The 26,942-nt window shown below is 31.8% G+C and overlaps 2 protein-coding genes across 5 annotated transcripts; both read left to right on the top strand.

Annotated features, from left to right (window-relative positions):
- The first annotated feature begins 1,251 nt into the window (after nucleotides 1-1,251).
- On the top strand, nucleotides 1,252-21,726 carry LOC129921043 (multidrug resistance protein homolog 49-like). 4 transcript variants are annotated; one of them, XM_056002670.1, is made up of 11 exons: nucleotides 1,252-2,000; nucleotides 17,066-17,169; nucleotides 17,233-17,293; nucleotides 17,376-17,569; nucleotides 17,627-17,771; nucleotides 18,083-18,183; nucleotides 18,257-19,871; nucleotides 19,919-20,182; nucleotides 20,236-20,681; nucleotides 20,738-20,900; nucleotides 20,957-21,726. In XM_056002670.1, exons 2-11 carry the CDS (start codon nucleotides 17,066-17,068, stop codon nucleotides 21,698-21,700), a joined length of 3,837 nt encoding a protein of 1,278 aa, XP_055858645.1. In that variant the 5' UTR covers nucleotides 1,252-2,000; the 3' UTR covers nucleotides 21,701-21,726. The 4 variants fall into 4 exon arrangements, with proteins under 4 accessions (XP_055858645.1, XP_055858646.1, XP_055858644.1 ...); XM_056002671.1 differs by lacking the exon at nucleotides 1,252-2,000 and adding an exon at nucleotides 10,624-11,176; XM_056002669.1 differs by lacking the exon at nucleotides 1,252-2,000 and adding an exon at nucleotides 10,624-11,877.
- LOC129912000 (uncharacterized) lies at nucleotides 4,250-9,466 on the top strand. Its single transcript, XM_055990087.1, has one exon. It carries the CDS (start codon nucleotides 4,250-4,252, stop codon nucleotides 9,464-9,466), a length of 5,217 nt encoding a protein of 1,738 aa, XP_055846062.1.
- Nucleotides 21,727-26,942: the final 5,216 nt, after the last annotated feature.

The raw sequence follows: 26,942 nt of genomic DNA, 5'->3' as shown, positions 1-26,942 counted from the left end.
TAGTCAATTGAAGCGTTTACTTATTTCAAACAATCATAATAAAAAAAGTACCTTTTTTATTTTCTCATTATATTAATTTTTTAATTTTAAAAGCTTACAAAAAAAAAAAATTATGCAATTTAAAAGCCAAGTATTTCTTCTTAAGAATAAAACCATTTTTAAATTTTTACAATGCGCAAAAAGTATGAAAATAATTTATTGAAAACAATCATATTCATCAAAAAAAGCAAAAAAACATGTATTTTTATCTTCTCACGTCATTAATTCTATTTTTCTCCCTAACGGCCTATATTTTATACCATCTGAAAGCTTATGGTCTTAGCTCAATATATATATATAGATCAGGTCTATGAGACATCTACAAAAAGAGCTAGAATTTTTTGAACTCGATCAAATTTCATTAAAAAAAAGCAAAAAAAAACATTTATTTTTATGTTCTCAGGCTATGGAATCAATTTTTTTGTTTGACAACCTATAAAAAATATATACCATGTGAAAGCTTATTATTTCACCTTTCATATGACGTATCAATCTCATTTCAAAGATGCCTACAAGAGAAGTTAGAATTTTTTAAAGTCAACCATGTCGAATTTCCAGACTGAGATTACGGTACTTCTCACATAGTCGTGGTCATGGTCTATCAAAACGGTCAAAAAACGTGTTTTTTTTTAAACTTGTTTCTCCCGTTATTCAGTCAAAACTCACTAAACGATTCCAATTTTTTTCACATGTATGCATAAAGCCAAAACCTACATGTCCTTTATTTTTTGAACGCTCCAAAAAAGAGCTAAAAATCAAAAACTACCGAAAAATACCCCTAAAAAACAAGATGTTTTTAAAAAATTCATATTTCGAAACGCAGAGTGTTGGAAAAAAATCCGTAGTAAACGGCTAAGTTTTTTTTCCGTCATCTTTCACCAAAAAAAAATTCCTTTACCCAAAATCATCATTTTGTCATAGCCACAACACGTGCACAACGTTCAAACAAAACGTTATAGCTTAGTTTCAAATTTTTTTAGAATTTTTTCTTAAATGCAGTTATTCTTAAATTAATCTCATATATCTATAGCAAACAAAATCAATTCTCTACAATTTCGCGTTTAGATTTTAGCCCAAATTTCATCTTTCCGTTTTACCCCTGTTTACCCTATTAAATGACGGAATTTTTAAAAATCCTTCATTTATATTAAGCTTTAGGTTATTATCTTTCAAATAAGCTATAGAAGATTTTTGTATCTCTAATAGTGTTAACGTACCCTTAAATAAAATCATCGACGAAATAATGTTTGGCATCACCAAATATTTTTTCGTCGATGATTTTGTGGCGGGCAGTTGGCTGCCCTTCCTTTCTTTTTTTTCTATTTCAACCATTCAATCTTGAATGGCATTCTTTCTCGAACATTCGTCGGCACAAGTTCGCCCCATCTTTTTTTTGTTTGTAAAAAAAATTAAATTATTAAAAACCCAACAATTAAAATAAAACAGAAAGCATTAACAAAAAATTTAAATAAAAGTTGTTTTTATTAAACAAGAAACAAAAGGGATAAGAACAACACAACAAGAAGAGAAATAAAAGAAAAAAAAAACAACAAAAAATATAACATCCATCATCAAGTCGAAGTAGCAGTCGCAGCCGAAGCCGCAACCACCATAAGTAAGTCGTTCTCGCAACCCAGGTCTGATTCTGGTCAGAACATTGGTCCAAACGAGCCAGATAATTGTGCTCCAACGCTTAAGCTGCGACCACACGTGCACTCACAAAAGTGCTGGACACATATTTAATCGTCGCTTTTGATGACGACACGCCTATAATTAAAAGGCTCTTTTGAGGGCCACAAAAAGACGCCAGAGAAGCTGGAAAATTTTTGTATCGCCATTGCCTCGATTGGCGCAACGAGGGAGCACCATCATCATTCATAGAGAAAGAAGTCATCAAGAAAGAAGCATCAGTCAACAAAAAATCAACCTAAAAATTAAAGTTCAACAAAAAACTGTACAGGGTGAGTTGAAGTTTTTTCTATAATTTGAAAGGCTTTTTTTTTATTAAATATTACATTCATATGTATATGTATATACATACAATATTGGATTTTTGTAGTTTTTTTCAACGGTAAAAGTATAAATTAAAGTTGGCGTCGCATTCTATCTCTTTCGGTCTCATATCGCGGTATTGCTAATTTTTTTTAAGTCATTTGACTTGAAATCTTACAAAAAAAAAAAAAAAAAAACTCTCATTGCATTTTCAAAAAGTCATTTTCTTTTACATAGGTTCTTATGAGAACCAACTGTACTCGGTTTTTTGTGCTACTCGTGCTCCCAGCAACGGTGCATTTTGTTTGTCGTTGGCATTTATTGGCTGGCGTCATTTCATAAAACAGTTTTGCAACTGTGATTTTAGTTTACAGTAAACATCACGCGTTGGTTTTTTTTTCTATTCGATTTATATTTGAACGGTTCAAATTTTTTTCTCTTCAATCAAGTTTTGAGCTGGTCGTCAGGTTCCTTTGGGACATTTCTTTTGCTCTTTAAAAAATATAAATATATTTTTCTACGATTTTCAAATGCTCCTTTGTGAACTCTCGAATCATATCAGATAGTTTTTTTTAAATAGTTTTTCTTGAATTTTGCAACTCTTCGATAATTCTCTGGAATTTTTTTCTAACAAAATTGTAAATCAAATTTTGATAAATTATTTTAAGAATTTAAACTTATTTGAACTCTCTTTGAAAAGTTTTTTTTATTATTTTTGGAACTTGTGCATTTCTTTAAACTTTTCAAATATTTTTTCTGAAAATTAAGCTGAAATTTATTTACGTTTTCACCCAGTCGCTCTTTATTTCAAGGTTCTTTTGAGAACCCTTGTGTTTTCTCAATAAAATTTTGAAAAATTCTTTTGTTTGAATTGTTTTTTTGAAAGTTTTTTCAAATTAATTCTGAAAACGCAAAATTTATTAACGTTTTCACCCAGTCGCTCTTAATTTTCAAGGTTCTTTTGAGAACCCTTGTGTTTTCTCAATAAGATTTAAAAAAAATTCTTTTGTTTGAATTGTTTTTTGAAAGTTTTTTCAAATTAATTCTGAAAACGCAAAAATTTATTAACGTTTTCACCCAGTCGCTCTTTATTTTCAAGGTTCTTTTGAGAACATTTGTGTTTTCTCAGTAAGATTTTGAAAAATTCTTTTGTTTGAATTGTTTTTTGAAAGTTTTTTCAAATCAATTCTGAAAACGCAAAAATTTATTAACGTTTTCACCCAGTCGCTCTTTATTTTCAAGGTTCTTTTGAGAACCCTTGTGTTTTCTCAATAAGATTTTGAAAAATTCTTTTGTTTGAATTGTTTTTTGAAAGTTTTTTCAAATTAATTCTGAAAACTCAAAAATTTATTAACGTTTTCACCCAGTCGCTCTTTATTTTCAAGGTTCTTTTGAGAACCCTTGTGTTTTCTCAGTAAGATTTTGAAAAATTCTTTTGTTTGAATTGTTTTTTGAAAATTTTTTCAAATTAATTCTGAAAACGCAAAAAATTTATTAACGTTTTCACCCAGTCGCTCTTTACTTTCAAGGTTCTTTTGAGAACCCTTGTGTTTTCTCAGTAAGAGTTTGAAAAATTCTTTTGTTTGAATTGTTTTTTGAAAGTTTTTTCAAATCAATTCTGAAAACGCAAAAATTTATTAACGTTTTCACCCAGTCGCTCTTTACTTTCAAGGTTCTTTTGAGAACCCTTGTGTTTTCTTAATAAGATTTTGAAAAATTCTTTTGTTTGAATTGTTTTTTGAAAGTTTTTTCAAATTAATTCTGAAAACGCAAAAATTTATTAACGTTTTCACCCAGTCGCTCAATTTTCAAGGTTCTTTTGAGAACCCCTGTGTTTTCTCAATATAATTTTGAAAAATTCTTTTGCTTGAATTGATTTTTGAAAGTTTTTTCAAATTAATTCTGAAAACGCAAAAATTTATTAACGTTTTCACCCAGTCGCTCTTTACTTTCAAGGTTCTTTTGAGAACCCTTGTGTTTTCTCAATAAGATTTTTAAAATTCTTTTGTTTGAATTGTTTTTTGAAAGTTTTTTCAAATCAATTCTGAAAACGCAAAAATTTACTAACGTTTTCACCCAGTCGCTCTTTATTTTCAAGGTTCTTTTGAGAACCCTTGTGTTTTCTCAATAAAATTTTGAAAAATTCTTTTGTTTTGAACTATTTTTTGAAAGTTTTTTCAAATTAATTCTGAAATCGCAACGTCTCTTGTTCTCGATCATGTCAAAATTAGACGATTTTATTTTTGCGACAGATTTGCTTGTCAAATTTCATGCTTCGTCAAAGGAAGTGCCTGAAACCAGCCATTCAATTACGACATTAGAGGCACGAATATCTGAGCTCAAAGATTTATGGAAAAATGTTAAAGAGAATTATGCTCAATGCGCTCGTTATGTCCCTACTCTTGAGGAAGAACCATTCGATATTGATGCAATAGAATCAAAGTACCGAAACAGCAATAAAACTTATGTTAATTGCTTAGGATTGTTTCTTGAGTTCCAAAACAAACTCAAACCTGAACCTGTGGTAGTTAAAGAGTTTACAACTGTCACACAGAAATCCGGGTCTTCTCATTGTATTAAATTACCACCATGCGATACCGATGTGTTTCATGGTGATTATATCTCTTGGCCTGCATTTCGCGACATGTTCGATGCGGTTTATATTCAACACCCTAAGTTAGGTGAAGTGGAAAAACTATTCCATCTTCGTTGTAAGACAAGAGACGAGGCATTTAGGACTGTCAGTCAGTTTCCTTTAACAAATGCTAGTTTTGCACTTGCCTGGGCAGCTTTGCGTGCCACATATGAGAACACTCGTATTCTTGTTAACAACCAGGTCAAAAACATTTTTAACTTGCCTACAGTTCATGAAGAGAGCGCAAAATCTATTCGAACCCTCCAAAGTAAAATTAATGATTCTCTAGCCGCACTTAAAGCTCACCAAGTCGATACCACAAATTGGGACCCAATCCTTGTGTTCGCCTGTTGCAATAGGCTGCCTAAAACCACATTATCTCTTTGGGAACAATCTTTAGAAGATCCAACAAAAGTACCAACTTGGAACAAATTAGACAAATTCCTAAATTCACGATTCCAGACCTTAGAATCTATTTCAGATACCACTTCTTCAAAACCCATATCGCAAAATTTCCAAGTCACCAAGAAAAACAATTTTCAAAAGCCTAGCAAAGTCAATACTTTTCTTGCGAAGGCGGGAGGAACTAAGTGTAAAATTTGCTCGGCAGAGCATACAATTTATGAGTGTCCTAAATTCTCGGCATTGCCAATCCAATCCCGAATCGAAATAGTTCGAGAAAAGAAGATGTGCAATAATTGCTTAGGAACCAGTCATCAAAAGGCTACTTGTTCAAGCAAATATTCTTGCAGGTTTTGCAAGAAAAGACACCATACACTTCTGCATCTTGCCAACAATCCCACTCCAGTTAAAAATCAAAACTTAAATCTACAGTCCACTTCTCAACCGCAAGCGGTACAAAACTCTCAAATATCTGCTTCTTCGCAACCTTTCATTCCTCAAGCTACATATCAAAATTTCATGGTGACGTCTAGGAAAAGGATTCTTTTGGCTACTGCCTTAGTGAGTATAGTCGGACTGGAAACAGTCCATATTGTAAGGGCGCTCATTGATCCAGGTTCCGAAGTATCCTTCATTTCGGCAGCTGTTCAAAAACGTCTGAATTTACCATATATCGACAGAAATACAAATATTTCTGGAATCAGTGGAAATCTCTCTATCTCTTCAAAGAAACTTTGTTCTTTTTCAATCACTTCAGCTAATTCCCCTCAAGTAACTATTTCAGCAAAGGCCATTGTTCTTAAAACACTCACTAACAACCTCCCAAGTTCATCTTTCTCGGTAGTAGATCCTACCATTTTTGAAGGTCTTCCATTGGCCGATCCAACGTTTAATAAGTCCTCTCAGGTGGATCTTCTGATTGGTGCTGATCTGTACCCATCCATCATCCGTAATGGGATTAAACACATTTCTAACTCACTACTCGCCCAAAATACTATGTTCGGTTGGATATTGTCAGGGCCAATTCCAGAGTCGTTTCAATCATTCAACATAACAGTAACCAAGTCATGCAACTGTAATAATGAAGTACGCAGATTCTGGGAATTAGAAGAACTGCCCTTTACAATTATTCGTTCTAAAGAAGACTGTTTCTGTGAAGAACTGTATAAAACCACCACCTTCAGACGCGCTGATGGCAGGTTTGTTGTCCGACTTCCTTTTAAGCCGCAAACTTCAAAGACCGGTTTAGGTCACTCCAGGTTTATTACCCTTAAACAGTTTTCTAGGACTGAAAAATCTCTAGCCTCAAAAGAAAATTTGAAATCCCAATATTCAAAAGTCATTTCTGAGTACCTTTCTCTAAATCACATGCGAAAGGTTACTCCATTGGAGCGTATTGAAGAAGGTCAAGTAAAGTCATTTTATTTACCGCATCACGCGGTAATAAAACCAGAAAGTACTTCGACGAAAGTACGTGTCGTTTTCAATGCGTCCAATGCCTCGTCAAACGGTGTCAGTTTAAATGATTTATTGTATCCTGGCCCGATTTTACAACAAGACTTATCATCGTTAATCATTCGCTGGCGATTCTATAAATATGTGTTCAATGCGGACATAGAAAAAATGTACCGGCAAATTCTGGTCAACCCTCGGGACACTCCCTTTCAACGAATTCTTTTCCGCACTTCCCCGCACTTGGAAATTGAAGATTACGAACTCCTCACAGTGACATTTGGCGTAAATTGCGCCCCCTACTTGGCTATCCGTACCCTACTGGAATTGTCAAAAATTGGAAAAACCGATTTCCCTCTTGCGTCAAAAATTCTTCAGTCAGAGTTTTATGTCGATGACGTTTTGTCCGGCGGTCATAATATTCATTCTGCTAAAAAAGCTCAATCTGAACTTATCAGTCTTCTCGATTCAGCAGGATTTCCACTCCGAAAGTGGACTTCTAATACTCCCTGTTTACTCGAACATTTACCTCGAGAACATATTTTGAATGAAAATTTTTTGAAACTAGACACTGACAGTAATACGAAAACTTTAGGGATACGTTGGAATGCCAAGGGGGACAATTTCTACTTTTCCATTCAACCAATAGTTTTACCCGAAACTCCCACTAAACGAGAAGTTTTTTCTCAAATATGCCGTATTTTTGACCCTGCAGGTTGGTTAGCTCCCGTTGTCATAGTTGCAAAAATGCTCATGCAGCGAGTCTGGGCAGAGCATACTGACTGGGACGATCTTCTTGAATCCGACTCCTTTAAAATTTGGAAAAACTTTGCGGAATCTTTAAATGACATAAAACAAATTGAAATACCCCGTTGGGTAAACTATTCACCCTCGTCAGAAGTCCAATTTCATGGTTTCTGTGACTCCTCAGAAAAGGCATATGCTGCCACTTTATACATAAGCGTTCGTCAGTCTAACGGAACTTTCTCTTCTCACTTGCTCTGTGCAAAATCAAGGGTTTCACCCATTAAATCTGTGTCTTTGCCACGCCTTGAGTTGTGTGGGGCACTTCTACTTTCAAAAATGGTAAAAATTTACGTCTCAAGTTTTCCTGTTCACGCATACCAGACCTTTTTATGGACCGATTCGTCAATCGTATTAGCTTGGCTTAAGAAACCACCCTGTGTCTGGAAAACTTTTATTGCAAATCGTACTAGCGAAATTTTAGAAAATGTGGGAAACATCACTTGGAGACACGTGAAATCAGCCGAAAATCCAGCTGATTTAGCCACTCGTGGTTTAATGGCCTCAGATTTGATGCGTAACACTTTTTGGTGGAATGGCCCCTCTTGGCTCTGCCAACCTCTCTCCCTTTGGCCAGTAATCTCTCCTATCGAACCCCTTGCCGAAGACCTCGAGGAAAAACCAGTTGTTTCCTTGATAGTTCAAGAACGTTCAGAAGACATTCTTGATCGCTTTTCATCTTTACCTCGCGCTATGCGTGTCATTTGTTACATATTCCGTTTTTACTTTAAATTATCCAAAAGAAACACCAAAAAGTACACTTCAAAATGCATTACTCCTCAAGAAATGCAGTTTGTACAAAATCGTTTGATACTGCAAGCTCAAAGAAATTACTATTCAACGGAACACTCTCTCTTAATGGAAGGTAGACCCATTCTCCAAAAAAGTTCACTTATTTCGTTTAATCCATTCTTAGATTCAAATCATCTCATTAGGGTCAACGGTCGACTCTCCCAGTCAGATCTTTCCTATAACGAAAGACACCCACTAATTCTCCCTCATAGTTCCAGATATTCGTTTCTCCTCACTCAATTTATTCATGAAATTTCATTGCACGGTGGCAATTCCTTGATGTTGCGACTTATCCGACAAGCTTTTTGGATTCCAAAACTAAAAGACCTCATAAGATTCTGTATACGCAACTGTAAAATCTGTGTCATTCAAAAAAAGGTGTTGAGCCAGCAATTGATGGCTGCTTTACCACCTGAACGATGCACTTTTTCCCCGCCCTTTACTTTTACAGGGATAGATTTCGCCGGCCCTTTTGTAATTAAAACTTTCAATGCAAGAAATTGTCGCATGAGCAAAGGCTATGCTTGTGTCTTCGTTTGTTTTTCGACTAAGGCCATTCACCTTGAGGCCGTTAGTGATTTATCGTCTGAAGCATTCTTGGCTGCATTTGCACGATTTGTAGCAAGACGCGGTTTACCTAAAGAAATATATTCGGAACACGGTACCAATTTTGCTGGGGCTGATGTGATTTTACGCAAAGAGTTCAAAAAATTTATTAGTTCAATTCCACAAGAAACTCAATCCACTTATGGTGTGCAAGGCCTTAAATGGAATTTTATTCCTCCAGGTGCTCCACATATGGGGGGTCTCTGGGAGGCTGGTGTAAAAAGTTGCAAAAGTCACCTTCGGAAACTGGGGACCAGTTCAAAACTAACATTTGAAGAATTCTCAACAGTATTAGCTCGCATTGAAGCATGTTTAAACTCACGTCCGATTTCGTCAATGTCCAATGATTCCTCGGATCTATTGGCTTTAACTCCGGGTCACTTTTTACGCGGTAGTCCACTTTTAGCATTCCCTGAGTATAATCTGGCTGATGCCAATTTGTCCCTCATCAATCGATGGGAAAAAGTTAAATGCCTCCAACAACAATTCTGTCGTCGATGGAAAGACGAGTATCTTAAAGAACTTCATCAGAGACATAAGTGGCAATCGCCTCAAGAAGATATCAAGTTAAATGACCTAGTAGTTGTAAAAAACGAAAATCTTCCTTCCACTGAATGGCGCCTTGGGCGTGTTGTAAATGTACACCCCGGCCCTGACGGAAGAGTGAGAGTGGCGACGCTTCGCACGCAACTCGGCGAAATTAGCCGGCCAGTTGTAAAACTTTGTCTTTTGCCTATGAAATAAGTATATAAAATCTCTTTTTTTCCAAAAAATTATTTTTTTTATATACAGGGTGTCCCACAGTCACCGCCCCAAATGAAAACCATGGATTCCTGAGGTCATTTTAAGTCGAAAAACTTAAGAGTTAATTTTCTCGTTTTCGTCTCGTTTTCGAGTTACCACGGTTTTTATGATTTTTGCTCTCTTGACCTTTAACTAGCCTTATCTTTGCCAAACCACGTTTGATTTGAAATATTTTTTTTACAACCAATCAAGAATTTACTACAGTTTAAGTTTGTCCCAAAACTCTTTTTTCTGCGGACAACCGTTTCGCCACAATTTTGCATCAAACACAATTTTCTTCGTTTTTTAAGTTGTTTCTTACACTTTCATATCATTTTAGTCAAAAAAACACGTAAATGAGTATTAATTTTTTGGGCTTTTTATTAAAGCCCAGTTAATTTTCATAAAAAAATTAAGTTTTATTTCATAAAATAGGCTACTGAAAGTAATTTAAAAAAAAAAAAACAAACTGAGTGAATTAAAAAAAAAATAATTTTTAAATAAAAAAATAATTTAAATGAATTAAAACTTTTTCTGAGCTTTATCTATTTGTTCTTTTCTTAACCACAATAGCTCAGAAAAAGTCTTTAATTCATTTAAATTAATTTTTTATTTAAAAATTATTGTTTTTTTAATTCACTCAGTTTGTTTATTTTTTTTAAAATTACTTTCAGTAGCCTTTTTTATGAAATAAAACTTATTTTTTTTTATGAAAATAAACTGGGCTTTAATAAAAAGCACAAAAAATTAATACTCATTTACGTGTTTTTTTGACTAAAATGATATGAAAGTGTAAGAAACAACTTTAAAAACGAAGAAAATTGTGTTTGATGCAAAATTGTGGCGAAACGGTTGTCCGCAGAAAAAAAGTTTTGAGACAAACTTAAACTGTAGTAAATTCTTGATTGGTTGTAAAAAAAATATTGCAAATCAAACGTAGTTTGGCAAAGATAAGGCCAGTTAAAGATCAAGAGAGCAAAAATCATAAAAACCGTGGTAACTCGAAAACGTGACGAAAACGAGAAAACTACCTCTTAAGTTTTTCGACATAAAATGACCTCAGGAATCCATGGTTTTCATTTGGGGCGGTGACTGTGGGACACCCTGTATATGCCTTTCAATTTATAATTAGAACTTTATACTTACTCTTTTTTCCTAAATTTGCTTTGGGCGCTTCACGCCAAAAAAATAATTTTCATTTTTTCTTTCATCAATCTTAATTAAAATCTCTTTGGCGATTTACGCCAAGGGGGGGCAGTAATGTTAACGTACCCTTAAATAAAATCATCGACGAAATAATGTTTGGCATCACCAAATATTTTTTCGTCGATGATTTTGTGGCGGGCAGTTGGCTGCCCTTCCTTTCTTTTTTTTCTATTTCAACCATTCAATCTTGAATGGCATTCTTTCTCGAACATTCATCGGCACAAGTTCGCCCCATCTTTTTTTTGTTTGTAAAAAAAATTAAATTATTAAAAACCCAACAATTAAAATAAAACAGAAAGCATTAACAAAAAATTTAAATAAAAGTTGTTTTTATTAAACAAGAAACAAAAGGGATAAGAACAACACAACAAGAAGAGAAATAAAAGAAAAAAAAAAACAACAAAAAATATAACATCCATCATCAAGTCGAAGTAGCAGTCGCAGCCGAAGCCGCAACCACCATAAGTAAGTCGTTCTCGCAACCCAGGTCTGATTCTGGTCAGAACAAATAGTTTATTTTTAATTTTGAATTGAAATTTTTTGCCGGACTGCGAAAGTGCGAGAGTGTAACGTTAGAAAATGGCGTCACTTTTTTGTGGTGGCTGCCATGGTTCATCGATCTATAAGACGTTATCACGTCAAAAAAAAAAAAACACCCTTTCACTCAAGACAATTTTATAGTTTCTTTAGATTCTTAGTTCTTATAAACAAACCAAACTTTTTCATCAAGTTTGAAAAATTAACCAAATTTATGTCAGCTTTTATGATACCTTTCTCACACATAATTCAACTCATCAAAAAAAATGGGTGTATAAGAGGCTGTGGAACGTGTGATTCAGTGATGCACTTTATTATTAAAAATCAAAAGTTTTACTCAAAAATAGTTTTCCTTTAAATAAAAATAATTTCTTGCACCAGGTAATACAATTTAGACACTTTGGCATGTTTACAAAAAGAAAACGAAAAAAGTTTCTAAAAATACCTTTTTGGCATATTTGTTGCATCTATACAACATAAAAACATTGCTGCATTGTTTAACAACAATTGTGGGGATTTTTTCTTGTGGTAAAGTTCTATCACGATTCACGATTAATTCTAAGCGACGACGACGACACTACGCTGCATCGGATGAATTGGGATGTAAAATTAACATTCTTGACTTGATAGTGAGCAATATTAATTAAATTACAGTAATTATTTTATTAGTTATTCAATGGAGACGCTCTCATATCGGTCTATTGGAGCAGAAGCGGTAGTTTGATTGATATTATTTTTTACATTTTGAACTCGAGTGGTCGTCGGAAAGGTTACCGGACATTTTTTGTTTATCGCAGTGCGTTAAGTGTGGTTAGATCTTTTTTGCTTAAGCGTGTCTAAAAATGTCTTACTTTTTACTGCAGTTTGTGTATTAAAATTTAAAATATTGAATAATATTTTTTTAATTTTGTTGAATGTATCTTGTTTTAACGATATAACCAGTTTTGTTGTTAGTAAAATAAATCTATTCATAAAATTAAAAGTAAGTTGTCATTTTATGACTTCAATTGTAAAATTGATAGCTACTTGTGTTTCAGTTCCGGGTTTTATGATAGCACTGGTTAACAAAATTTAACTGTTTTTTTGTTGCTGAAATAAAAATATACTTTTCTGAAGGTTTTCGGTGTGCTGAACTCGAATCCGAAGTCGCAAAAAATTAATCAGCTCCCTTTTTTGAAACATTATCGTTAGAAAATGCTGTACTTCAGACCTTATTTTTTCCATTTTTTTTCCATAAGATTTTTTGTCTTTCAAGACTTGTTTAAATCTTTTCGAGATCTTTTTTACTACCCGAGAAATCCTCAGTTGTTTGGCATTTTATGTCTACCTTAGAAATTTTATAACGCCATTATCTCCTTTATTATATATGAAGCCAAACCCACTAACTTCATTTTAAGATATCTCGGGCAATAATAAAGATATTTTGAAAGATGAAAAACAGTTACTAAATATGATAAAACAATTTTCCTTACCTATATAAAAGAATAAGGTCCGAAGTACTCAAAAAAGATTTTCTAACGGTAAAATTTCTAAAACGGGATCTGACTTCGGATTCGAGCTCAGCACACCGAAAACCTTTAGAAAAGTATATATTTGTTCCGGCAACAAAACTCTTGTAATAACAGTGTAATTTAACCAAGTCTTTAAGGGGGGAAATCCCTCTGGAATTTTTTATTTTTGCATTATTTTTTTTTGCGTAGTAAATTTATTTATCAACCGAAGAAACTATTTTCAGTGGTCTTAGCCTTGAATGAAGCCTCAAAAATGCCTAGATAGTCCCGAAACCAATGCGCTCCGAACCTACCATTATACGAACACGAAAACTTTAAACGCATTTTTTTCGAAACTAGTTTTTTTCCGCGCCGCCGTGCAATGTAACTCAAAAACTAATGAAGCTATCGACTTGAAGTTTAAAGCAAATTACTCCTTAACTTATTGGCCACAACACATAAGTTGAATAAAATTTGTACAGTAAATATTTTTTTTAACTACTTCTTTGTAAAAAAAACATGGTTTTTTTCGTTTTTTTTGATTTCTAATTTTTATTTTTCATTAAAAAAAAAAAATAAATTAAATAAGTGCTTTCAGTTTTTCATAAAAAAATATTGAAAAAGGTGTAGTCCAGAGGGATTTCCCCCCTTAAGGTCTATAAATTATAATGAAAGTACACAATAAAATTTATCAAAACGTATACAAATTTTTAAATTTCTTCTTTTGAATGACTATTTTAAATGGAGCGTGGATACATTGGTGCTAAAAATGATGAAAATATTATATAATTTTGAACATTTTTTCAAAAATTAAAACATTTTAGAGCAGAAGTGTGTACGGGTCAAAATCATGGAGGTGGAAAATTTGATGTCCAGGCTTTTTTTTAAATCAAAATAACATTTATTTAAAGCTTTTTTTCTCATTTACCAATTAAAATAGTTGGCACGCATCTAAGAATATATTTTTTGTTTCGGTTAGAAAAGTTTCCATTTCTTTTTTATTGCATTTAATATACCCAAAAAAAGCGTTCCCGGACATGTCCATAACTCACAAACTGAAAATCAAATGGCTTAAAATCACATAAAAGTTATTTTTGAGTATTTATTTTCTTAACACTACATATACCCAATACTCTTTATTAATTGGTACATCTCTTACAAAAAAAAATTAAGTTTTGTTATTTTTTTTACATTGATAAAAGTTGTCCCAAAAAAAATGAGGCATAAAACCAACATTTATTAATGTATCAATATTTTAATCATCTAACGTACAAAAGGGTGCTGCAAGCAGTTTTTGAAGTAAATTTTATGTAGATTTATCACTCCACACCTTTTTTTTATGAATAAATATATAAAATGTATGTTAGAAACTAGTGTTTTAGTTTCATTTTTAAGTACCGTACATCAATTAACCGTCATTCCGGGAACGCTTGTTTTGCGGTATAGCTAGATTGAAATTTAAGTTTGTTAGTGATATTATGATAAAAAATCGAGGCCACTACAATATAATCTCAAACATATTTCGTTTTACTTTGTTACATAAAAAATAAAAAATAAAAATAAATTAAGGTCAAAACGTCATTTCCGGGAACGCTCTTAGAATGTGAATAAATAATGTAGTCTTACACTCATAATATTGCATTTTTTGGGTATTTTTACTCACTATACTATCTAAGTATGGCTGTAATAAAGAGTTTTATCAAAAAAGTTACAACAAAAACAAAAGAAAAAATTACTTATGGCCTAAGTGTTTCGGAGGTGCATAAAAGCATTTTTTTTAGAAATCGGTCTCTGCCCCATAAGAATTAAAGTTATATTTGATTTATTTAAGACCTACTATCTTAGTATAATAATATATCATTCACATTGATACTATTTCTAGACTCCTAAAGTCGTTTTAAAGAGATCACCACCATTTCGATTAAAGTTTTTCTAATACTAATTTTTGGGGTTTTTCGGTAAATTGAAAAATATACATTTTTGTGATCTGCCCGTTCATGAGCCGACAAATTATGGCTAAAGCGAACATTTGAGCATGAAATTTGTATCATAAAACAAAGTTGATTTTTTAAGAATTCGGTCATCGAAATTTCCCACCTCCATATTAAAATTTTAAATTTTACTGCATCGCGTCATCGATTTTAATACATCTTCTGCATTCATTTGTTTGTTCGACAAACAAGAATTAAACCAGAAATTTTGATGTTCAAATTAAGTTTTGAATGAATAAAAAATAATTTTATTCAAAAACATTTATCACCCTAACGTGTGTAATTAACCATAGAATAATTTTAGTAATAAAATCAATCAACATGTAAATGGAACCAAATAATTCGTGCATAAAATCACGAAAAACTAATAATCACTTTAATTTTGATACGATTTATTGGAAATCGCATCATTTGATCTTTAATTGCATATAATTAAATTAGTTTATTTTTTTAAAAATTTATTGATTCATTCGATTGATAAATTCGGAAGGACTTTCGGAGGCCAATGAAAGAGACAGAAATATTAGCTTTTATCTCAAGAAATAGATCAAATGACATAAAGACATGACACATGATGCGAAATTGATGTTCAATTAACACGATTTTGTTTCTACTTATAATTTTTTTAAACTTCATTTTATCATACGTATCTATGGAACTCCGTGTTGTTTAAATATATTGATTAAAAAATGGAACAGTATATATTTTTTTTAATAAGTAATTACGCAACCTTAATTCAAATTTTAAATTCCCATGCGAAATAATAAATATTAATACTTTGTATTGTTTAAAAAAAAAAAAAAATACTTCAGAATATAAGTAGGTACTTCAATTTTACGGTCAGTATGCCTCAGTTTTTATTATAAACCACCAGCAACCACCCGAGGTCTAGGTAAAGTTGTATTTATTTTTATATAAGTTATAGGATTGATACTTCTTTGTTAAAACATATTTCTATCATTCTTATTTTTAAATATTAATATTAATATTTAAGGCAAGTATTTTTTTTGGGTTAAATAAAATGCACGAGTTCATATTTCATTTTGATTATTGGGTTTTATGTTATCAAAATTTCTAAACCAAAAATTCTTAAAATTTTTGCCCACAAATTCTCAAAAACTGCTTAAATAATTTTTTTTTTTTTTTTTATTTTAAATTTTTGTTACTAAAAAAACAGAAAATATTTACAATGTTACTGATTTTTTCACATAAAAAAAAAAACGAGTACTTATTTTTATTTACCTCACCAATTTTCTTCGTGCAGCAGCCAGAATGCTGAAGTTATAGGTTTCACTTTTTATAGGAAGGAGTCTGACACAAACTTTTTCTAAAGAGTGAAATCAATTCTATAAAATTTTTACTTAAATGCTACCTCTCCAAAATTTGGGGATTTAAGTCCCATTTTTCAAAAAAAAAAAAAAAAAACAATTTTAACTTACTGAGCTTACAACTCACTCAAGTTGGTGAAAATAAAAATCATTCCCGTTTAATAATACATAGATTTTGGAATGTTTTTGAAATTTCAACTTTCCACTTTTGTTCGGAACAACAAAATATAAATCGTTTTTTGCGATATTTTTTCTGTCTTTATATCATCGATGGCCAAGGATTACAAAACTCTCCAACGTATCTGCTTCATACTAGTGATTCGCCTGAAGAATTCATCGTTATTAAGTTTGAGAAATATAAGTTACGGACAAAAAATACCCAATTTTGTTGATCAAATTAAATCGTTCACTGTGGTGTATGTGTAACTTTTTTTTTTAAACTGAAATAAACGGTTAAAATAGGTATACTATTTTACTTTTCTCAGGTTATACATATATACGTACAAAAATTGAACTTGTTCAAACTTTATCAAAGATAAATATGCAAATAAAGTCTCACCATTCTGATGGATCAATTCTTAACAAAACTATCCAGAGCGGGTTGAACATATTTTTTTGATTTTTTTTGTGGTAAAAACGTTATTTTTTTTAAACTTCTTGTAAGTTTAGGTGTTTAAAAACTTTCCAAATAAAAATAAGTCAATTTCCACTATAAAACTGGTAAAAATGCATTAAACTACGGCCGCCGTTTATAGTATAATCTCTATTGTGAGTCCTAGCATCTTCTTTACTCAATACTCATTTGGAGACTTTTATCTTTAAAAAATTCTTGCAAACTTTTTTTTTCCTTAAATTAAATTAAAGCTCCTTAAATGCTTCAGTAAAGACGCCTGTGTTTAAATAAAAACTTTTGATCTTAAAAGTTATCGTATTTTTAATAGAGGCTCCAAAAATTTTTTTTGTCTTATATATTTTTTTCATTTTTAATTCAATTTATCTCTAAACCAGATGCCAGTGAAGAAATATGATATTCAGCTATCAGAAAAGAGAAACCAAATCCCAACAAAAATTCCTACACATAGAAAACTCGAAGATGAACCTCCTACGAAATGGTAAGGCATTAGTCTATCAATATTATGCATCTAATTATGATATTTAGATTTATTATAACACAGTACTGAGAGCAACAAAATCACTGAAGATGACTGTGCAAAAAATCTCAAATATTTTCAATTGGTAAGTAGATAGATATTAATAAAAACTTTTATATCTCATTGCTGGGTCGAAAGTCTTAAAATTTTTTTTTTTTTGTCTCCAGTATCGATTTTCAACAATTACCGAGAAGCTTCTTATCGCACTTGGTTTAATACTATCGACACTTTCTTCCTTTGGAATTCCATATTCTCTGGTGAATGGTGGTGAATTTCATTTGCTACTAATCGAAAGGCACACTCGCACAGGAACATCATCCGAAACGTCGATTTTGAAGTTATTCGGAGGTGGAAGAATATTGTACGAAGTTATTATTTTTTTCTTCTTTTAATTTCATTAAAAACTTATTTTTTTCAGAACTAATGCAAGTAAAGAAGACAACATGTCAGCACTCAAAGAAGATGCTTTAGCATTTTTTATAGCAAGTCTTATAGGAGCTATTTTGGAATGGATTTTACTTGCTGCTTCTGTCGATATTTTTAATAGAATCGCTGTTAAACAGGTAATTTTTTTCTAGCTTTTGGAAAATGCAAACTTTTAAATGGGCAAACAAGTATGATCGAACTAGTATGATTGAACAAGTATGATCAAACATGTTCTATCGAATTTGGACGCTCGAACAAAAATATTCCATCAATTGTTTGCTACCAATACTTTTTCGAACATGTGTAGCTCAATACTTAAAAAAACGATCGAACATGTTTGAGTATTGCATGATGGTGCAGAAATTGTATATTTCTAAATACAAAAAGATTTCTTGATTGTGTCATTTAAGATTTGATTTTATTCTAATTCTTCTATTCCAATTTTCAGATCAATCGGATACGAAAACAATTCCTTGCCTCACTTCTTCGTCAAGACATATCCTGGTATGATACAACTTCGGACAGTAATTTTGCCAGCAAAATGACAGAGTACGGTGATTGTATTCATCTACATAAAATTTCTCTTTCTTATATCATTATTTTTCTTCATCATTAACATTAGAGACCTTTCAAAACTGAAAGAAGGAATTGGAGAAAAAGTTGCCATATTCACCAATCTCATTATGAGTTTCGTTATTACCATGATTTTGTCATTTTTCTTCAGTTGGAATCTAATTCTCATTATAATGATTTGTTGTCCCATTATCATCATTTCAACAATTTTTGTTGAAAAAATTCAAAGCACCCTCACAGAGAAAGAACTGAAAAGCTATTGTGAATCAAGTTCAATTGCTGAAGAAGTGATCGGTGCAATTCGAACAGTTTTTGCATTTAGTGGAGAAAAGAAAGAAATTGATCGCTATAACCAGCAATTAGTATCAGCTGTTAAAGCTGGCCATCGTAAAGGTCTCTATTGTGGAATATGTGCTGGGACCATGTGGATTGTAATTTACATTTGTTTCTCTATGGGTTTATTCTATGCAGCGAAGTTGGCAATTTCCAAAGGAAGTAATGAACCTCCAGCAGTTTTATTGGCTCTATTATTGGGCATTATTTTAGAAGCTCAAAGTGTTGGTTTCGCAATGCCACATTTGGAAGCATTTGGAGTAGCAAAAAGTGCTGCCAAATCGATATTTTCAATAATAGATCGAAAGACTGCTATTGATCCTTTCAGTGAAGAAGGTTTAAGGCCTGAGAAGTTCAAGGGAACAATTAAGTTTGATAAAGTTCATTTTAAGTATCCATCTCGAGCGAATGTAAACGTCTTGAGAGGTCTTACTGTATCAATTAAAGCTGGTCAAACAGTGGCTTTTGTTGGACCCTCCGGTTGTGGGAAGACCACCTGTCTTCAATTGCTTCAAAGATTCTACGACCCTGAAGAAGGGTCTGTGGAGTTGGATGGATTCGATGTTCGAAAATTAAATATAGGCTGGTTGAGGTCTCAAATAGGAGTTGTAGGCCAAGAACCTGTACTGTTTTCAGCTTCGATCGAAGAAAATGTTCGATACGGAAATCCTTTGGCTACTTTTGAAGATATCGAAGAAGCTTGCAAACAAGCTTATTGTCATGATTTCATAGTTAAACTTCCTAACGGGTATCAAACAATGGTTGGAGAAAAAGGTTCTACACTTTCCGGAGGTCAAAAACAGAGAATAGCTATAGCTAGGGCATTGGTTAAAAATCCAAAAATATTACTTCTTGATGAAGCCACTTCGGCACTCGATCCAAATAACGAAAAATTAGTACACAAAGCTCTAGAAGCTGCTCGAAAAGGTAGAACAACTCTTATGGTAGCTCATAGACTTGCGACAGTTAGAAATGCAGACTTGATTGTTTTTATTAAGGACGGGACTGTCATGGAGCAAGGAAGTCACGAAGAACTGATTAAACTAAAAGGCTTTTATTTTGGATTGATGAATGCCTCGGAAAGAAGCTACGAGACTTGGAAGCCCCAAGAAAAAGAGTCATCAACTACGCCAAAGAACCTTGATTCGGAAGTTTTAGAAAAAGTTAAGCTTCCAGAAAAGGAAACTCAAGCCGGAAGCAAGTACTTCTTCAAGAAATTTGTGAACCTCAATTCTCTAGAATGGAAATACCTCTTCGTTGGGTCTTTATCTGCCATATTACAGGGATCAACTGGAGTAGTTTGGGCAAATTACTTTGGGGAATATATTGGGGTAAGCTTTGGATCAGAACTTTAGGTTACTTACTAACAAACTTTCAGTTTCTGTCCAACATAGATAACGGTTTTGAGGAGAAATCCAACACCATCGTCATGGTTTCGATTGGAATTGGAATCCTTGCTGGTTTGGCTAGCTTTCTTCAGATTTATATGCTGAATATAGCTGGTACAAATCTTACGTCAAGACTCCGACAGATGGCGTTCAAATCGATTGTTTCACAGAATGTGGAATACTTTGATGATCAAAAAAATTCTGTTGGAGCTTTGTGTTCCCGTTTGAGTGGGGATTGTTCCAGTGTTCAAAGGGTAGGTCTTGAATTCTTTTTAACCCTATTTCATTGAAGTTTGTTTTGTTCTAGGCTACTGGATCACGACTTGGAATAGTGATTCAATCAGGTGCAACACTTATGATTGCCACAATTATGTCATTGGTACTTTCTTGGAACCTTACCTTAGTCACTCTTGTAATGATTCCTTTTGTAATTGGTTCGATTTTATTTGAATCAAATTACACAGAGAAAAGTTCTGAAGACGAAAGGTTAGCTATGGAAAAGGCTTCTCAAATTGCAGTCGAGTCAGTAGCAAGCATACGAACTATAAATAGTTTGGGCCAGGAAAAGTATGTTTTGGAACGATATACCAAGCTGATTGATTTAGCTGATGAAGCTTCAAGACAGAAAACCCGTTTCCGAGGTATTGTTTTTGGATTTGGAGATGCGGCACAATGTATCGTCTTTGGTATATCACTGTTCTATGGTGGTTTAATGGTTGCAGATGGTAAAATGGAGTTTAAAAATATAATCAAGTAAGATTAAAAAGCTATTGCAGTTCTTGAAAGCTTTGAAAAATTTGTTTTCTTAGAATTTCTGAGGCCCTGCAGTTAGGAACTTGGATGTTGGGACAGGCATTTGCCTATGCGCCGGATTTTAATGAAGCTAGTATATCAATGAAAAGGCTTCTGAAACTTTTTGACCTCACCTTAAATCGATTAAACTCGCCGGAGAAACGAAAGATTGAAAATTCTGTAAGTTTTTTAAAGCTTCTCAAAGTTTCTCGATTACATTTTTTGGTATTTTTCAGAACAAACAATTCGACATCAGTTACAAGAATATTGGTTTTCACTATCCAACTCGAAGAATGAATCCAATTTTGCAGGAATTCAACCTCAAGATATCGAAAAACTCTACCGTAGCTTTAGTTGGTCCATCAGGTTGTGGGAAATCAACTTGTATTCAATTATTACTTCGTTACTATGACCCCACTTCTGGATCTTTAACCTTTAACCGAGTGCCAACACATGACTATCAAATTGATACTCTTAGATCACAAATTGGTTTTGTATCTCAAGAACCAGTACTTTTCGATCGGACTATAGCCGAAAATATTGCATATGGTGATAACTTTCGTGAAACCATTCCAATAAGTGAAATAATTGAATCAGCTAAGAAGTCGAATATTCATGATTTTATTGTAAGCTTACCACAAGGCTATAGTACGTCACTTAGTAGCAAAGGATCTCAACTTTCATGTGGACAAAAACAACGAATAGCTATAGCTAGAGCTTTTATAAGGAATCCTAAAATATTGATATTGGATGAAGCAACATCTGCATTGGATATGCAAAGTGAAAAATTAGTTCAAGAGGCTTTGGAAGGGGCTAGTTGTGGAAGAACTTGTATAATGATTGCACAGAGATTGGCGACGATACGAAATGCAGATATGATTTGTGTAGTAGAAAATGGGCGGGTAATTGAACAAGGGACACATGAGGAACTTGTTCAATTGAAAGGCAGTTATGCAGAACTCTTGAGTTTGCAGCAATAAAAATCTTTTTTTAAGAATAAAAGCTTTTCTGCTATTACCTCTAATTTGTTTTATTTTATAAGCTTCTGTAATGCTGAAGGCTGGGGAGGGTTAGCAACAAAATCGTGCACTTTGTGATAAAAACATGAAATTTACATAATTTGTAGTACTCAATATAAGAGTTATTTTGAGATATTTGGCCTCCTTGTATTCCATCTGGAAGGGTAGATGCAAGAGTTTTTCTGTGTTGCACTTGCTTTATTGCATATCATAGTATAAGTAATAAAACATTTTTATTAATATGATACATGATTTCGAGGTATTTTTTAACGCCTGATCGAATAAAATTAATACCAACATTTCTAGACCACATCACATTAAAAATTCAATAAAAACAAAGTAAACACAAACGAAAAAACGATACAACATATCACTATTCAACAACTTCTTTTCAAACGAATGTGAAATCAAATTATTATTGTTTGCATACTTTAGGGCATACAAACAGTGAACATTCTGACTAGGGACTTTAACCTATGTTTATGAGCTCTATCTAACTGACAAGCGTTAAGTTAATAACCAACCGGATTATGGAGTATGGACAGTGTCTTAGCAGACTATTTCAAACATTTCTTTCATTTAAAATCTCTCCAATATTAAGGAACCTAACAGAGTATGTAAGTTTATTACAAAAAAAAAATAAACAAATTCAATCGTCTGAAGAGTGTAAAAATATACTTCACAACAAAATAAGTCATCTAGTCTATATGCCGGCAGCAGATTTTCGGCGCGAGAGGTAACCAATTTAAATTAATAATACAAGGAGGTCCATAAAAAATACAATAACAGATTTAATATTTTCGAAGTTTCGACATAAGTAGTGATAGCCCGGGGCAAGATTAAGGTATGTGCCCTTTTCCTCTAAATTTTATTTTTAAAGAAAATGTATGGAGTTTTCTTAATATTTGTTTATTTTTTTTTTTTTTTAATAGCAGGTTAAGATGAAATATATCAAACCTGGTTAAATTTTGGTAAAAATTAAAAAAATCGCTCTTTTAATTCCATACTTTTGAAAAATTCTACATAAATTTTTGTTGAGATTGTTTACATAAACACGTTAAATTTTGAGCTTTTGAAGCTCTACCCGACCATTTTTCTTAATAGCGAGATAAAAGTTTGTTAACTTGCTTTGACTCTCAAAAAAGTATTTATTTTAAAACAACACATCCTATTTATTTTCTTGGATTCCTGAAAAGAAAGCTGACAGAAAAATGTTTGGAAGCAAATTTGATATTGTAGAAATAAAGCTAGAATTAGTATTTTTTTTGAGAAAAGGTACTGAAAGTGAAAAAATGCAGTTTTCCTTGGGAACCATAAAAATAAAATATAGAATCTCGGTGCGTCCATCCATCCATACACTGAGCTAGGGCCCAATTTAATAAATGGATTTGCTTGATGCGTTTTTTCCGTATTTTCCAAGACTCTTTGTTTTTTTTGAAGTGAAAACTTCTTTAGTATCGTAATGATTTGAAACAAGATGAAACGAAAAAGCGACACGAAAAATCAAGTGATAATAACTTTTTTGTTTGAAAAGATAAGTGAATGAAATTTATACTGTAGACAGGTAATAGAATAAACTATGATTGCACTAAAAAGATGTTTTTTTTTTAAACACGTCATAGCTTTTGATCTAGAGCACATACAAATTCGATTTAACTTCAATTATACACATGCTGCTACCTTTCATTTAATATATCACACATAACGGTAAGTGCTCTACAAGTTGCACAATCTTAAATTGAAAAACCTGAAAAATACCTCAAAACACCTGTGGAGATCCCATGACCAGCCACCAGTGTAGGAAGTACCGCATTCTCAGTTTGAAATTTCGACATGGTTGGCTTTAAAAAATTTTTTACTTTTTTGTAGGCATCGTAGAAATATGCTAATATAAGCTTTCAGATAGTATAAAATTTACTATAGGTTGCCATTAAAAAAAATGGATTTAATATTGTTAGAAGAGAAAAAAGATTGATTTTTTTGCTTTTTTATGAAAACTGATTGGGTTCAAAAAATTCTAGCTCTTTTTGTAGATGTTGTATAGACATATGGTTGATATAAATATTTTGAGCTGAAACAATAAGCTTTCAGATGATATAAAACTTATTAAAAGTTGTCATAAAAAAACTGATTTAATGGTGTTACAAGAAAAAAAAAGAAGATGTTTTTGCCTTTTTCACGAAAATGATTGTTTGAATAAATTATTTTTAAACTTTGTACGCATTGTAAAAATTTAAGTATGGCTTTATTCTTGAGGAAAATTTGTATTTATCTACTTTTTAATGGTGTAATTTTTTTTTTTAAGAAAGATGATTTTCTAAGGTTTCACTTTTACCACGTGTGAATTGCACACATCACATATGATTTTTTTTAAATATAGAATTTATAACAGATATCTCACATAAACGTTTTCAAAGAATTGACATTTTCTAAAAACCGGCTCTTAAAATTATTTTATTAATTATTAGTTTATTTAGATCGAGCTACAAATTAAATTAATATATACTTTTACGATTTTTTGAAAAAAGTTCTAAAGTTTAAAATAAACTTATTTCAATATACATGTGTTAAACCACAAATCTGCGTTCTCAGAATCTGGTTATACCTGGTTATTAAAATCAAATGACTTTTCAAAAATAATAGAAGAAACAGAAAATTACAGTCAGTACTGCAATGACTGAAAAAGGTGTTATTTTGTTTAAACTCAAAATTATTTGGGAAAAAAATAAAATAAAAATTTCTTGCATAGACAAAAGTATGTAAATTACTATTCTTCTTAAATTTTTTTTTAAATTTCTTATATTTAAAAATTGAATTAGAAAATAATGAATTTTTTGAAACGCATCTTAAAGTTTTTTTCTCAAAATCTTCTGTTTAGGCAAATATTTAGCAAGTCTAAAAATGGAGAAAGCATGATAAGTAACTACGCTATAACCCCATATAAACACCTTTGCTAAATATTTGTCTAAAATATTTGTAATTAAATTTTGAACTTCAAAAAACGATTTTTTTAAAGAAAGTGCTTTTTTGTTTTTATTAAAATAAATTACAAAATCATTCTTTTTTGACAATCATGCACTGATTACATATAAACAATGTGTTTTTCTTCTTAAAAGTTGTTTTTTTTTTTTTTTTAATTTTATTATAAGAAGTTTCGTGAAACAGGGTGATTTGTTATATAGTTAGTGTTTTTTTTAACTTTTTTTTTACTCAAATATTTTTTTTTAATTTAATTTAATTTAATTTATTATTAATTTGTTTTCAGTTAAAATTGTTTTGACTTTGAAATTTTATGTCACAAAAAGTATTCTCGAAAACTACTTAAATCGAAAAACGTAAGAATGCAAAATAAGCTTTCAAAACAGCTATTGCACAGTATTCTAGGTCTTTTTCTTGATTTTATGTATTTTTTTTTTTTTATTTAAGGTTAAATTTTCAGAAAATTGCCCCTCCTACCGGAACAAGGGGTGATACAGCCCCCTTCACATAAAATTTTTTTCTAAGGTTAAACTGAAGAACTATTTCTTAAAATAAAGTTCACTTTTTAAACAAAAAAAAAAAATTAATTCAAATTATAGTTTTTTTTTCAAATGTATTAATATTTTGACCCATTACTTAATTTCCTGGAGAAAAATAAAAATTTTAATTTAAAAAAGTTCATAAAATTCAAGAAGACTATTAACTTTAGTTAGAAAACCAAATAAAGTGACAAAAAATGTCTTATTATTAGTAGAAGTAATTAATATCACAAATCGACCTATTCTGCCAATTTCACATTTATGTGAAGGACGATTATCGTCTTAATAAATTGAATTACGGAGTGATCCAGCAATTTTTAATAATAGTTCCTCCCAAAAAAATTTTTTTTTTTTTTTTCTGAAAATCTATGTATATTTTTCGACAAAAAAGTGAAATCAAAGTTGTTTTGATTTTAATTAGTTTTTTACTCCAGAGTAGAATTCTAAAAATTAACTCAAAAAGTCTTAAAAGTCACTGCAAGAAGAATTGTAATTGTGGTACGAAATCAGTTTGTTTCTTTTTTTTAATCATTATATCTTAATTGAACTATTAAATATTTCTCAGACCACAAATTCATGCTCAATTAGATTTCTTACTTTTTGTTTTACTTGCGATATAGGTACTATATATCAAGTTATGCATTCGTACAAAAAAAAAAGTTGAGATAACATTTATCCATGACATTACGATGGTAGACAATGCCAAAAAAGTGGGTCCCGGAAGTCCGTCTGTCTGTCTGTTTGTCTGTCAGTCTGTCAGTCTGTCAGTCTGTCAGTCTGTCAGTCTGTCAGTCTGTCAGTCTGTCAGTCTGTCAGTCTGTCAGTCTGTCAGTCTGTCAGTCTGTCAGTCTGTCAGTCTGTCAGTCTGTCAGTCTGTCAGTCTGTCAGTCTGTCAGTCTGTCAGTCTGTCAGTCTGTCAGTCTGTCAGTCTGTCAGTCTGTCAGTCTGTCAGTCTGTCAGTCTGTCAGTCTGTCAGTCTGTCAGTCTGTCAGTCTGTCAGTCTGTCTGTCAGTCTGTCTGTCTGTCTGTATAAGGAGCTACAGCCTAAACGGATGAACCGATTAATGTCAAACTTGGTATGTAGCGTTATTTGGCGACTCTCCAGAGGGGTTTTTGGAATTAATTTTCTTGGACCAAAAATAACGGTACTTGTCATATACCGATTTTAGTAAAATTGAAATATCTCAAAAACGGCTCTAACGATTTTGTTTAAAAAATTCAAATGTTAGTTTTAAGCTAAAGTCTATCTTTCAATAGAAAATTTTTTTTTTGAAAATCATTAATAACGGTACCTGCCATAGAACCGTTTTTTTTCAAATCCGATTATCTCCGAAACTTATTCGATTTCAACGAAACTTTTTGTGAAGAAGCATTTATATAATTTAAATATAAGCCAAAAATAAAATTTTGAAAAAAATAATTTTTGGATTTTTAAAAAAAATTTGAAAATTTTTTTTTGAAAAATCAAATTTTCGAAAACGGGACATTGAACTTTTTTGAAATTTTGTTTTTAGATGTTGATTAGTGATTTCTACCAAATGGCATACTAATTTTATTTTAAAACTTTTTTTCCAAAAAATTATTTATAAAAAATTAGTTTTTTAAAAAACGGCTCTAACGATTTTGAAAATTTTTTTTCTAAAAATGCATGTTAATATATCAATCAAAACTGCATACTTGTTTTG

This window comes from Episyrphus balteatus, chromosome 1 (genome assembly GCF_945859705.1).
Source record: "Episyrphus balteatus chromosome 1, idEpiBalt1.1, whole genome shotgun sequence".
NCBI lineage: Eukaryota > Metazoa > Arthropoda > Insecta > Diptera > Syrphidae > Episyrphus > Episyrphus balteatus.
This window is presented reverse-complemented; position numbering and strand designations above follow the sequence as displayed.

Excerpts from the sequence above, each read along its gene's own strand:
- LOC129921043 (XM_056002670.1), top strand. The coding sequence starts at position 17,066 with ATGCCAGTGAAGAAATATGATATTCAGCTATCAGAAAAGAGAAACCAA. Across the intron at positions 20,183-20,235 it reads ATTGTTCCAGTGTTCAAAGG|GCTACTGGATCACGACTTGG; the intron begins GTAGGTCTTGAA and ends GTTTTGTTCTAG. Across the intron at positions 20,682-20,737 it reads GAGTTTAAAAATATAATCAA|AATTTCTGAGGCCCTGCAGT; the intron begins GTAAGATTAAAA and ends TTGTTTTCTTAG.
- LOC129912000 (XM_055990087.1), top strand. The coding sequence starts at position 4,250 with ATGTCAAAATTAGACGATTTTATTTTTGCGACAGATTTGCTTGTCAAA.